This window comes from Anabrus simplex, chromosome 2 (assembly GCF_040414725.1).
Source record: "Anabrus simplex isolate iqAnaSimp1 chromosome 2, ASM4041472v1, whole genome shotgun sequence".
Lineage (NCBI taxonomy): Eukaryota > Metazoa > Arthropoda > Insecta > Orthoptera > Tettigoniidae > Anabrus > Anabrus simplex.
In genome coordinates this window covers 1,237,621,488-1,237,636,840 of record NC_090266.1, presented here as the reverse complement: position 1 = coordinate 1,237,636,840, position 15,353 = coordinate 1,237,621,488, and the positions used below count along the sequence as shown (strand labels likewise).

The 15,353-nt window shown below is 37.6% G+C and overlaps 1 protein-coding gene across 5 annotated transcripts in view; it reads left to right on the top strand.

The window, feature by feature from the left end:
- Positions 1 to 15,353, top strand: part of Pex23 (peroxin 23) — a 986,852-nt gene that overhangs the window by 493,988 nt on the left and 477,511 nt on the right. For all 5 annotated transcript variants that reach the window (XM_067142270.2, XM_067142269.2, XM_067142271.2 and 2 more), the window contains one exon: positions 1,290 to 1,421. In XM_067142270.2, coding sequence (XP_066998371.2) covers positions 1,290 to 1,421 — 132 coding nt within the window. The remainder of the gene's footprint in view (positions 1 to 1,289; positions 1,422 to 15,353) is intronic.

The following is a 15,353-nucleotide window of genomic DNA, read 5'->3' as shown; positions in this document are numbered from 1 at the left end:
TGGATTGACTATAAACGACAAGGAAGATTATTTTTGTCCTGGCTGCTCATAAGTGTTTGTGTTTTCAGACTTCATTTTCAAAATATCAAAGACTCTTATTTCATACAGAATTAAATGTTATCTTAAAGTAAATTAGCTTAGTTTTTTAAATAAGGGAAAGGAAAAGTTAAAAATGACTGTCTGAAAATTAAGTGTTTTTTGAATGCTTGTGCAATTTAAATTTCAAGAATTTTATATTTAGTGGTTATGATTAATTTTTTAAAGCACATTAGCTTGGTTTTTCGAAGTAAGATGAGAGGAAATTATGCTTCCTGTAAATTTTAAAGAAGAAAATTCAGGTCTCCTTAACTTAGCATGGTGAAATGTTTCATATTAAGGTTTTCAATTTTAAAATTTCAACATAAATATTTTTGAATTAATGAACATGTCTTTTAACACTTCTTATCTACAAAACATGCCATTTCCTCTTCCAATTTGACGTCGTAATTGATCATAGAGATGAGGTTAAGGTACTCTTCCACTGCGGGCCTTATTACATGTTAGAGCAGGAAATAAGGCCCAATTACATTAATTACATAATTGTGCTATTTGGGAACCACGTATACATTTACAATTATTTATTTGTGATATCTGGTGAAAAGATACATCAAGGAACATTTTTTATTTGAAACAAATTCTTGTATCTCTGTTGCTTTAAGAGCAAACGGCAATCTATCTGTAAGTGGGCCTTATTTGCCTCACCTACCTTACTTATCGTAGCCGTATGGCTTTTATTGTCAGGAGTGTCTGAGGACATGTTTGGCTAGCCTGCTGGAGGTCTTTCTGTTTGACACCTGTTGGAGTGCTTTACTTTTGGGTGGATGATGATGATGTATGGAGAGGGTGAAAGCACATAGCCTACTCGTGTCGAATAACAACAAGGGATCTGCTCAAGGCGTAATGTTTTCATCCTACATATGAATCGCCATCAGCAGTTTCATACTCCATTTGAACACTACGGAGAGGTTTGAAATTCTTTTGGCATGCAATCCAGTGATTGTCATCCAAAAAATATTTTTCACAAACAGAACTGTAACCGGCTAACCATGTGGTCAGACTATATAAACTTGATGCCTTAATGATCATAGCCAGCAGCTGGACTGTCTTTGAATTGTGCAGACCTGTGTGTGAAATTAGACTGAGAGTGAATGTTGAGTAGAGTTGTTAAATTCTACTTTATGGACTTCCAATTCTCTTCTAAAATAATATGGATTAGTGGGATTACATTTTTATGCTTTTTTTTCTTGCAGGTTTATTGAAAATCCTACTACTGCTGATTTGGAATTATCAAGGCCTTGGCGTTTGAAAATTCTTGATGATCTGAAGAAGCGAGTAATGAAGGAGACTGCTGGTTTTGACAAATATGAAAAAGCCATTGAAATGTAAGTATGTTGTACAGGACAACGTGAGCATTTAAAACATTCACATTGCTGTAACTGTGAAAAGTGTAATTTAATTGATGTCATTCACAACCACGCTCTGCTACCAAAATGTGACCTTGTTACAGGTTACACGAAAATAATAATAATAATAATAAACTTTAAAATTTGTGAATTTTACACACATAGTAAAAGCATTAGAACACATGCAAGTGTGACAGACTCGTAGCAACATAAAACATGAACAGGTTGGGAAACTTGACAAGTATAAACAAGTAGAACAATAAAAGTTTGATTTCCACCTATTCAATACTTTACAAGCAATTATAAAATTAGGATCTCATCCTTATTTTATTGCTGAATTATTAAAAACATAGGACATGTTTCGTTCAATTATTGAATCAAATTTAAAACGAAATTTTAAAAATATCAAACACTACAAATAGTAATATTGTTTTAACAATGACGACGTAATATATAATGTTTTATATTCAAAAGTATTTTAATAGTTATTATGATTAAATCTGTTAGCAGTAAACAATAGTTGCAGGTTATTAGAATAGTATTACCAATTTTAACCTTGTTAAATATGTATGTAGCTGAAGATGTTCAATAATTGAACGAAACATGTCCTATGTTTTTAATAATTTAGCAATAAAATAAGGATGACATCCTAATTTTATAATTGCTTGTAAAGTATTGAATAGGTGGAAATCAAACTTTTATTGTTCTACTTTAACTGAATTTCAATACGGAAAAATGAGGATAATATCATGCAACTATAAACAATGTGAGAAGTGGCAGCAACACTCTCCATTCTCATATCGTAGCATCTATCAGTCATAAATAAATCACTTTGGGAGTGGCGACCCCATCGTACTAATAGGCTATATGATTCATTACATCCCTGACCCGGTCAATGATTGGAAAACAGGTTGCAGGTTTTCATATTTTATAAACATAAATTTTTAGAACAAATGAATTTTTCAAAATAAAATTGAAGAGGCTTCTGTCATTTCCTCACTGCTGTCCCAACTCCAGCCACATCCTCTATGCTCACAAACTTGAGCTATGCTTGAAACTGACACATTTTTGTTTTTAAATTAACTGGAGGTTTGGCCACACATTACATCCTCCCCACCCCCCACCCCCGCTTAAAATTGAGCCAGGGCTCAATTTAAAAAAACTTAAATTTTTGGAGAGCAACAGGCACACTACACAACACTGACATCTTGGTGCCATTCTCAACTGGAACGTGTTCTGTTGTGCCCCAACTTACCTTGTCTACCGGCCATTCACATTACACTACCATTCGCCGGACTTGCTCTCCACAGACTGACCGCCATTTTGAACGATCAGCTGACTCTCCTGCTCACCTGACATCGCTCTAATGTCTCACGCATTCTAGAATGAAATGTCAATCATATATATATATACGCCTCACCTCGCGCACCTGAGCAGGTTGAACGAGAGGCCATTCCCCACTGGACGTGCGAGCACACCACACTGGACAGAGCTGGTTCTGTGGTCCTTTTGACTGCTGTTGTTTTGGTTTCAGGTGAGACATAGAGATCAACTCATGTAAAACATCGTGAATTTATATTTCTAAATAATGACCGAGTTAAGAGAGTCATGCAATCGCATGGCACCAAAATTCATTTGTGTTTTTGGCTAGTGATTCTTAACTCACACATCTACCATATTTTTGAACTGCTTCACTCTTCAAGCAAATTTTATCTTCATATGCCTGCCATTGCTCCTATTAGAACTCGTTTCGCGTCAGTCGTGTCTCCCAGTTCCCTCATTCCCGTCCTGCCTCCACCCATCATCTTGTTTGGAATTTTGTGCGATTGTACGGTATTAGGTATTTAAAATTTAGACCTGACTTATAATGAACTTAACTATCACTTGATCTATCTCACTGTTGATTCTTTTGAACTGTGTTACTCATTCAGTTAAATTTATATAACTTGTTAACGATTTGGCACACAAAAGTGTAATATTAAACCTGTACTTCACTGAGCAGTAGCTTCGGCCTAACATACGGTCACCACATTGTGCAAGAATACTACAATATAACCTAGTAACCTTCACACACAATTTACTACTAAACAGTTTGAGCACAGCAGGTATGACAGGTCAGCACAAAAGAGAAAACATCATCCAGGTAAGTGAAACTACCCAAACTAGACCTTCATTACAAACCGAAATGCTACACACACAAAACTTTACCATTTAGGGCAAACTAATGTACTAACCATATCCTCATTTAATATTCAAATTTAACTTGAAGTCACCAACCTAGGTGCATTCTTAATTTTCAGAAAAGAAAAATATAGGAGGTTGAATTTGAATGTTGCAAGTGAATCCAAACCAAAGTGACAGTCGCAATTTATTACTTTAGCTTGCAATGTTGATCACATAATCCTTCCAAGGACAAGTCACAAAATTGAGGTTAGTAAGTCACTATCCACTTCATCATGCATTACTTTAAAAATTTAGTACTGATAAATGTCACATTATGCAGCACATGTTATCACACCAAACAAGAAAATGCACTTTAAATCAGAATACGAAATTGAAGATCATATTAAATTAGCAGTTAAGAGCTGTACCCAAGTGAAAATAAAAATAGTACAAGAGTGCATATACCAAAATCCAACTCACTGATATAGAAAATAAAAGGGCACAATTAACACCTTCATACCAGAAAATATCAGATTACAGCATGACACAACACGATCACCATGCCTATCTATCCTCCAGCTTACAGCATACAAGGACACAATAAATTCACACAAACACACCAGTGCGCTGACCCCAAATCAAGAAGTACCAACAGAAGAAAAAAGGCAAAACATAACCTTCGATACTAGGTACTTGATTTCATCACATGACTTGAGACTACTTTAGGACCAGTATCATACTCCCAGGAGGGCAATAAACCCTCAGCACCTTAAGTCCTAAGTCTCAATTCATTTGCCTTCCCAAGGCACCCAGAACAAGTACACATGACATCACCATATTTACATTATTTACAAATATGGATGGACAGATATGACAAGGCTCGATAGCAAATTTAGAAATCTTACTCAGTCCACAGGACTCCATAATCAAGCAAACTGAGTAAATAAATTTAGAAGACAGAGGAATTCTGAAACTGATGAAAATAAACAACGGTGAAAATTAAAATTAAAACCGAGTAATTAAGGGGTTTTGAGGATAATTTACTGAACTGTAACACCTGCAATTTACCATAAAATTTTATGACAAATTTAGGTTAACTGAAAAAAAAAAAAAAATTTTAATGTCCTGCGATGCAACAAAACATATTTAACTGAAATAAATAGATCAGGATAATAATACGAAAATCACACGTTTGAAGAAAATCCTCCTAGCACATAGTTCACAATAGTTAATGGACAGTATCCTACGTCTAACCATCTAATACAAAAAAAAAAAAAAAAGATTGCAAAAGAATCTCATATTAGATGAACGCCAGACATCAAATATGTTGTGAGCACAAGTGCACATCCATAACCCATCAAAATTTGCCATTACGGCCTCAGCATTACCTGGTCTAATAATATGGTGAGCATCGTGTCACCCTATGAGACTATCCAAGTGCTCATAGAACCCTGCCTAGCAAATGTAGGAATACACAAGATAATAAAAGAATAAACGACAAGGAAATAGTAAATTACATGATTGAAAAGCTCAACAGATGATATAGGAAAATTGTGAACAGATAAAGAGACCCTATAATCTCCTATCTGATTGAACAATTTAGCAACTGACCAGAGGAACGCCCTAAGTAATCTCATACTTATTCAGAATCGAACTCAGGTACAGTAAAGACCAAAATACAACACAACGCATGTAATGTTACAAGGTTGATGACCAGAAATTTAAACACAACACTGAGCAGAATTGCAACGTTACAGAAAATGCTAAATGAGCACATACGAGCAATAATGCCAAATGAAATGTACTTGCACAGCAGGCAACTGGAAACGAAATTTGAAATTCGCAAAATAATTGCCGAAACACCAGATCTACAAAAAGAATAAACACGCAAAAACATCGTAGAAAGAATTTCGAAGATTAACCTACAATTTGTTACTCAAAACTTACCAAAATAGAGTAAGAAAATCCAGCAAAATGCCATGCTGGAGACTTATTAACACATATATGATAACCAGTACGACCATCAAATTTAAACTTACGTAATCTGGAAGGAGAACAAGAAGAATACAACACAAGTTAATTTTTAAGATTTAATGGTGCGCGCAAACTCGATATAGGTCAAGCAATCAGCTGTCTTCAACAGATATGTACATCGGCTGTTGGAAAGATAAGCATGAAGTCACACGAGGAAGTACAGTACTTGGCACGATTTAATGACATAGCCTAAAACAACAGGTAATCACGCACATGTTACAATCGAAACACCCGGATTGAGAAAACATTAAATTAATAAACGCATCTTCAAATTTATCACAGAAGACTCAGAACACGGCAAAACTTACATTGGCAACAAACTGAAATATAATGTCATGGACAGTGACTTACCATTTCCTCCAACGTTCAGGTAATTACAGTTGAATACAGGAAAACACGGATTTGACATCATGGACAGAATGCCAAACACATTCAGATGCCTTATACAGAGATAACAGGCAACTCCCTCGGGACGTGAATATTGAGCGTGAGCAATCATTATGAAAAAACACAAACAAATAAGGATTAGGAACACACACATTACCCTTCGACAACTTCATATTTAATAAACTAACAAATAATTATAAAAGGTTGACTCAAAAAACAACAATAACGGAAATAAACAAACACATTTACAAAATGGATGTGATTTCTAACTGCATCCACAGGTATGCGTTATATACAGTGACAACTTCAAATTACACTAAAAAAAAAGGAAAATAGAAGGAACTTTACATGGCTTATAAGAAGGGCTAATCCCTTATTACTAACTTAAGAGAAAAGAAAGAAAGAAATTAAAACTTAACACACAGGTCAATTAAGTTGCTTCCATCCTAAAAACACTTCTAGAAACGAGTATAGCTTTAATTGGTTTGAGTTAAGTGAAACAGGACTACGGGAGGCAAGCCAGAGGGAAACCTAAACTATATGTTAATTACAGCGTTCTAAAAAAAAACACAAAAAAAACACAAAATAATTATAAGGCTAAGTCATTGTAACGATTTTCATCGTGAATGTGAACTCCGCGGGTAAACTCCTACGCAAAAAGGGAAATTTACATTTTAATAAAGTTAATGTCCGAAAAACAAGAAGAAATAGTGCTTACCTTGAGGCCAGCATCCCATGATGAGATGGACGGAGAGCGTGTACGCCCTCTAGGCTGGTCAGAAGTAAGAGACACGGATGCAAGTTTCGCTCCCATGACAGAGCGAGAAGCCGGAAATGGTGCAGCTACCGAGGTGACCAATCAGTACAATAGAATTTTAGTCCCGACTTTCACATTCACCAATTACATTTGTTGTTATTCCTACAAATTAGAGTTTTCTTCGAAATCTTTCTTTTACGCAAACTATGCAAAACTAATTTCACCACCAGAAACGGCACGTGTAAGTACACGCTGCCTCATAGGTAGTTACATAATTTCAAAACATACAGCTACATGATAATTTAAACAAATTTTTCAAAACGTAATTGTTTGCAAGTCCAAAAGCCTAATTCTTTTAAAACAGACATCTTATACAAATAATTCTTAAAATGTCCATAAGTCCAAAAACCTAATTCTTCCAGAACAATAAATCAGTTTTTAAAGCAATAAGTCCAATGTTCAATTTTTCAAAGGAGATATTTTATACAACATAAATTTTTAAAACAAATTGTTCAAAATAAAATTGAAGAGGCTTCCTTCATTTCCCCACTGCTGTCCCAACTCCGGCCACAATTTAATATGTACCGCACGCAATGTAAGTTCAGTACCTGCTTTCATGCAAATTATGTGTGAATGAATGGGTTTGTGGCTCTAAGAAGGGCCGATTAGTTAGCAGGCCGGACACATACAGACCGGAAATAACAGGAACACAACTGCCCTGACAATGTTTTATCACAGCAAATGCTCGATGTGATGGCCATTTTGGTTTATGCACATTCGGGCCTGGTATCCAGTAGATCATCTTGCACGCTGAAGCATTCCAGGTATAATTGCTTGGCAGGTGTCCGTGATGAGTTGCCGGAGGTGGTGAGGTTTCTCTGGCGCTTGAGTGTAAACGACGTTCTTCAAATGTCCCCACAAGAAGAAGTCTAACCGCATTAAATTTGGTGATCTGGCGGGCCAAGAAACAGAGCCTCATCGGCCTATCCATTTCCCTGGCAGTTCCTCGTTCAGATGGTTACGAACGGGCAAAATCGAATGTGGTGGAGCTCCATCCTGTTGCAACCACATCGTCAAACGATCGTGTAAGGGCACATCCTCCACCAGCATTGGGAGTTCCTGACGCAGAAAGTGCAGGTAGCATGGACCCGTCCAATGGCCCTCAAAGAAATAAGATCTAGTCAGGCTATCCACCGAGATTCCACACCAAACATTCACTCCCCACCATACTTGATGGGCCGCCTGTTGCATCCAGTGAGGATTGTGCGGACTCCAATAGTGCATGTTGTGGTGATTGACGTTCCCATTATTTTGGAAGGGTGATTCGTCCGAGAACAAGATATGCGATAAGAATGCTGCATCATTGTCCAGCCTGCCTAATAGCCACCGACAGAACTCCATTCAGTCTTCAAAGTCCCACCCATGGAGCTCTTGGTGTAGAGTTAGCTGAAGATGGTATGGGTGAAATTTATGTTCATGCAGTATTCGCCAGACGGACGGCTGTCACCTGTCGCCCTTGTACTGATGTGTGGATTATTACGAGCTGCCTCCAGAACGGCCTCTTCTGTTTCACCCAATGTAACAGACCTATCTTGGACTGGTGGCTGGTTGGAAATCACGCCTGTTGTCCTTAGGTGTCATTCAACAGGGCGGAATGTCGTTGCAGCCGGGTGTTGCCTGTCGGGATACCGTTCCTGGTACAGACATGGTGCCTCGCACGCGTTTTGTCTTGCTTCCCCGTAAATGAGGAGCATGTCAACGTATTCCTCTGTGGAAAACATGCCGATTGAGAGGCTCTAACCAGCGGAGCATGCACAGGGCGCAAGATGAATAACAGCGTCATTCTACTGTTTGAATGAGGCAAACGTGGGTCTGTGTTTACACATTCAAATATCATACTGATGCAAAAATATTTAAACGATGCAGGATTCGAACCGCCATTGGCACATTCCGTCGATTGCTAGGTGGACATCTAACCACATCTGCTACGCTGCACTTCTGGCAACGCGCTGGTAGTACAACGAGAGCAGTGTACATATGCCATCTGGTTCGGTGTTTAAGACATTAATTACTGCACTGTTAACTAGTTTTATGCATTGATTCCCCTCTTCGTTACACCAGGTCACGAGGCACGACATATTAACATAGTTACAGGGTAAAAGGACGTTGCTACATGATTTCAAGGCATCATGTTTTAAAAACATGATATAACATTTTGCTAGGGTTCAGAATCGTGTGCAAAATGTGCTCACTGAACATTAGCACCATACAGTACGCCTGCAGGGGAATAGCACCCCTTATAACCATGTGCACGTTAGTTGGACTGCAGCAGACGATATTGGAAGGGGCTGCTGAATCACACTGTATACAGTAGTAATTTGAGGTGACTCCAGTGAATGGTTTTGAAACTGTTAACATACCATAGAATAATACTTCATACCAAACTATTAAAATATCTTTCAGATAGTACTATATAGGCCTTCCGAGGGATAAATTTTGTTGATGTAAGCATCTGCTCCCAATAACGGATAACTTCCAGATAGACAAATTTTTTACGTCCAATCATTTTCTGTATTAGAGAGGTTTCAGTGTACTCCCAACATCTGTCATTTCTAAAGCCATAATGTTCCTCTTCTTTCCTCTGTCTCCTTTCTGTTATCCATCCGATTGTTTTTGCAACTTGTGCTATGTGTGTGATTCTTTTATAGCTATTGCATGCTTTCTTGTCCCCCCTACTTAAACACTGGTATTATTGTTCCTTTTGTGCATTATTCTGTCTCTCATTTTACCAGATCATATAGCCATTGTGGACCAATAGGTCCAGCTGCTTTTCCCATTTTCATTCTTCTGACTGCTAGTTCCACTTCTGACATTGTAATGTCTCTTATGGCTGTGTTAATAACTATCCACCCTCCTCTTCCACCAGCTTGGTGTAAACTTTCTTTCAAGTCCACACAGCATCCATTTACCCCCATTTACATACTCTTTCATCGTGTGAGTTCCTCCTTTTTTTTCTTCTATTCTTAAGCTACCACTACACTTCCTTTTACTTTCCTAATATTTTCATTTGCTTTCTTCTTCTTTGTTCCATTTTGCCATACTTTCTTCTTTTCTTCCTCTGTTTCCTTCACCTTTTCATTTTAGCATGGTGTCTCCTTTTCTTTTGCTCTTGCGGATGTTCTGCCACATCTTTTCTATGCACAACTTAATAATGTCCTTTTAAACATGGACCATTCCTCTTGCACACTTCCCATTTCTATGTCCTAAAAATGCTCCTGTACCTTTTTATCATTTAATCTCCATAGTTTTATTTTCTTCCCTCTTGTCTCTGTTATTCTTTCCAGTTTCCCACTTTCTCCCTTGCTACTTGATCATCTCCATCAGAGGCTTCTTCTGGAAGAGCTGTTATGTCCAAAAATGGTCTACGATGTTTTTTCAATGAAAAAATGGTCAGATACTATCTTCAAATTTTTTCTCACCCCAAACATCTTGTAATCTTCCTTTTTTTTTTCTTTCTAAATCACCTGTCGCCCACAACCAAATAACTTCTTTCACAAGAATCTGCCAGGTTTTTCCTTCATACTTCCTTTTCCTGTATCCATAAGGTCCAGTTACTTCTTCCTTCCCTAGTCTTTCATTTCCCACTTGTGCATTTGTCATCCATTGCTGTAACTTCCACATCAGTAATTTCTCTCTTCACTTTCTCCAGGAATTTCTCAATATCCTCATATCGGTTTCCAGTCAGAGGTGTGTGCACTTGCATAAAGTCTTTCGTTCCATTCTGCATTCTCATTCAAATTCTGTTTATCCTGTCCCTTTTGCAGTCCACCATTCTACGTAACTCTTCAAAAGTTCCTTTAATTATAAACCCAACTCCATTTTTTGTCTTTTATCTACCACTGCAGTATAGTATGTATCCCTTCATCCCTTACTTTCCTGTTCCACTTTACTTTACTCAGTCCCATCATTGCTACATCCTCTATTTCCATGTCAGGGTCGTCACATTGATTGGTTACATTTTGCCTAATTTTCACAGTTCCCCCAGTGCCCCAAGAACTGCATGTCACTTGCAGGGTATGGCCTAACCTTTTCCAAGACTGGTTTCATTGTATGATCACTATCCAAGAAACCAACTAATTTCAACTACACCATTCCTATTGCATCACTAACAAAGGAAAATTTAATTCATATCGTTGCAATAATAATTTTGCATGGACTTTTGTGCATTTGTTCCTAAAAACTTCTGTACTTACCTATTGCACTTCTAATCGAGGTGTCTCAAACTTCTCACAATAAGTATTGAGTAAAAGAGACTGCCAGAGGAATATTTTTAATCAAACTAGAGTACTTTATATTTGAGATCAATTTGATCTGACTTAGAGGCATCTCGTCAAATTTTTAAGCTTTGGAAATCAGACAGTAGAGGTAAAGTACAGAAGGGTATGGTAATGGTTGGTGTAGCTTCATTTTGTATTTCAGTGATTGATCTATCCATTGAACTTCAGTTTTGTTCCTTAACAAATAAATTTAATCAAACTGAGCGAGTTAGCCATGCAGTTAGGGTTGTGTAGCTGTGAGCTTGCATTTGAGAGTCTGCAGATTTAAATCCCAATGTTAGCAGCTCTTAAAATGGTTTTCCATGGTTTCCCATTTTCATACCAGGCAAATGCTGAGGCTGTACCTTAATTAAGGCCATGGCCGCTTCCTTCCCATTCCTAGGCCCTTCCTATCCCATCATCGCTATAAGACCTATCTGTGTCAGTGTGACGTAAAGCCAATTCTAAAAAAAAAAAAACTTTGACGTGCTAGTGCAGCATGAAGTCACTACTTAAAAAACAAACAAAACCTCCAATAATCAATACACATCCTTGCAAATGTATTACAGAAAATTTACCTTTAATCACAGGTAAAAAGTATCTTTAAATGAAATTTCCTGTACAGGTTATTTGTGATTTAAAATTTCTATACCTATGATTTGATCTTTCTTCAAGTTTTCTATCTAAAATTATGAAACAAATTTTAACTTCTTAAATTAAATGGTTCTTAAATAATTGTTAAATCAGTTTCTTTTATAAATTGCATTTACCAGTACTCATTATTTTCTTTTCGTCATTGCTGTCATGGCCACGATTTTTGTTGAGTCACCTGCAATCTTGTTGATGTTTTGTATTATATTTTCCTTTTATTAGTTGCTATCCAACCCTGCGTGATCTCTTAGGTTAATGGTTCGTGGAGACATACGAAAACGGATGGCTGGATGTTATTGCTCTTCCCCAAAATAATTATTGATGTGGGTGTTTGATGCAGCCTGTCTGCCTCTCAGTAAGACACAGAAAACAGTATTGGGAAGTAACTTTGAGCATAGTTTTCTCTCTAAATATAAGCAGTTTCCTATCTCCTTCATCAGTTGACAGGATGGCTCTACATTAGTTTTTTAATTTTTCATAGTTCCCTAGTTCTTAAGCTGAACTTTGTTTTGTATTGACCAGTGAGTGTTTTAGGATTCTGATCCACGTTTTCTAATTGTGATGGAAGGACAGGTATTTTTCAAACATTTAAACATGGAGTACAGTAGAGCCCCCTTTATCCGAAATAAAGGAGGTGTAGTCACTTTTCGGATGACACATGGTAAATATTTTCAGAAGTTAAATGTCGAAATAAAAATGCATAAACTCTATTAAGCAAAAGTGCATACTGTATGTTAACATTAAAATGTAACTCATTGTATAAGATCGGTGCAGCTGTGTCGCGCCGCTCTTTAATCAACAATACATCAGCTGCTGTAGATTCATTGCTTTGTTCAACAAAGCGCGAAGCAATCTGAAATATTGAAACAATTTCTTTTATTACTATTGACCTGAATACTGTACTACAAGAATAAATTGACAATATTCAATGACAAGTAAATGATATTACATTAAGTTTTGGGACTAGTTTCAGGCACATAGTGGCCATCTTCAGCCAAATAAAAATTAAACAGATTATGTGATAACTAAAACATATATATACCAGCGGTGTTGTAGGGATAATTATAACATTAAAATATATATAATAACAAAAATTAAGGTTATGATCTTCTTGTCACAATATGATGTTTTAAGACCTCAGGCAAAGAAGTAAATCTCTAATGTCCGATGTAGAAGCAGGCAGGCCATGTAAACAAAGGAGCAGATAGGGAACAAGCACTGACTTGCTGCAGGAAGCAGCCAGTGGGTCCACGGAAAGTTTCTCGCCGCTTAGATGTAACTGACGTATGCCATATCTATTTTTTAATCTCTCTAGCCATCCTTTCCATCATCCCCTAACTTTGTAGCCAATAATTTAGCCTTCTGTTGAATTATAGGACCTGATAACGGTATTCCTTTTTCATGTTTTGTAAACCAAAGAAATACCACTTCGTTTACCTTTTCATACCCGCCCTCTTTCATAGTTTTGCGGTTTGGTGTCTTAGAGTAATACTCAATTAATTTAGATTTTGTTCTTACCCAATCCACCACTGTTGACACGCCAACTCTATAATCTGCAGCAACATTTCAGAATATCCCACCATTTTCCACCTGTCTAACTGCTTCAATTTTTTTTTTTTTCGATGCTACAACAACACGTTTTCATTTAGCTGACATCATTCAATAAGCACGCACTTGCCACTCTACTTTTAACACAACTGATTACTGTATACTGTACCTTGCCTGGGACAGCGTTGGTAGGATAAGAATAAGATAAGGTGCAGTACCGTAATTTATGTTGCAATGGGGTAAGAAAAGCATTGGAACTACAACTGCAAGGTCATTGCAATGCCCTTGGGTGAAAGAAAAATATGGAGAAGGGCCACTGGACTGCTCTGGTTTCATAACAGAAGCTGCAGTATAGTCAGAGCAGTAAACAATATGAAACTCTCGCAACTGAAGCAACATTAACCACAGTTTACATAATTTTCATGTCGAATAATACAGTAATAATAATAATGATAATAATACTAATAATACAATAATAATAATAATAATAACAATAATAATAGCACCGGGAGGTACACCTCAACCCCGCTCATTCAAAAGAAGCGCCTTAAGGAATGCTATCTCTCTAAAAAAAAAACGTGAAACAGCTACGGCATGAAGTTGGGACATTGACCAGAAGGTGTCACCAGTGAATTATTGAGTAATGTGTTATTTATAAGTTGCCTAAACTGACTGGACTTATTTTTTTGTTTTGGAATTCGTCAAGAAGTTTAAACTCTTCTCCATAGATGTCATTAAAAAAACTGAGGTGACGCACTCTGGTGCTAGGTAAAAGAATTAATGATTTAAAGAAGTTTAGGTTCATGGTGTGGATTACTGTAGTCACATCCTAGTTCGTGAACCATGGGCAACGGCTGACTGGCCTAGTAAGTGGTCCTGAGAGTCGGGATACCAGTTGCTATGGAATGGGAGTGGGCATCTCGGACATATTCTGAGTCATGGCTCTCCTTGTGCTCAGGCGGCTAGGACTGTACAATTCACCGGTGGTCCATAACCCGTTAGAGGAGAGATCCTCACTTGGACTATGTATAAGTAGGGTGGCATCCTGCTTCATGAATTTACCAAGCTCGGAACACTTTAAGCAAGCCTCGGACCTATGGGAGTAACGGATTCCCACTCCCAATTGACAGGCGAGGGACTACTTGGAAACAACTTGGCGAACAAAATGGAATTTAATGGGGAGCTATCAATATTAATGGGGCTTATGGAAGAAAGAAGGTAGAACTGGCTGAGTCAGCAAAGAGGATTCATCTGGATGTGCTAGGAGTAAGTGATATTCGGGTAAGGGGAGATAATGAGGAAGAGATAGGCGATTATAAATTGTACTTGACGGGTGTTAGAAAGGGAAGGGCAGAGTCTGGGGTAGGGCTCTTTATCAGGAATACCATTGCACGCAGCATAGTTTCTGTTAGGCACGTAAATGAGCGAATGATGTGGGTAGATTTTTCAGTTGGAGGAATTAGGACTAGAATTGTCTCTGTGTATTCACCATGTGAGGGTGCAGATGAGGATGAAGTTGACAAGTTTTATGAAGCATTGAGTGACATCGTGGTCAGGGTCAACAACAAAGATAGAATAGTGTTAATGGGCGATTTCAATGCAAAAGTTCGGGAATAGAACTGAAGGATACGAAAGGGTGATTGGTAAATGTGGGGAAGATATGGAAGCTACTGGGAATGGGAAGCGTTTGCTGGACTTCTGTGCTAGTATGGGTTTTAGCTGTTACGAATACATTCTTCAAGCATAAGGGTATTCACCGCTACACATAGGAGGCTAGAGGTACCAGATCCATAATAGACGATGTCTTAACCGACTTTGAATTCAGGAAATCTGTTAGGAATGTACGAGTTTTCCGGGGATTTTTCGATGATACAGACCACTATCTGATCTGTAGTGAACTAAGTATCTCTAGGCCTAGGGTAGAGAAAGTGAAATCTGTCTGCAAATGAATAAGGGTAGAAAATCTCCAGGACAAGGAAATTAGAAGTACATGGATATGATTAGTGAGAAATTTCAAACAGTGGACAGTAAACAGGTTCAGGATATAGAAAGTGA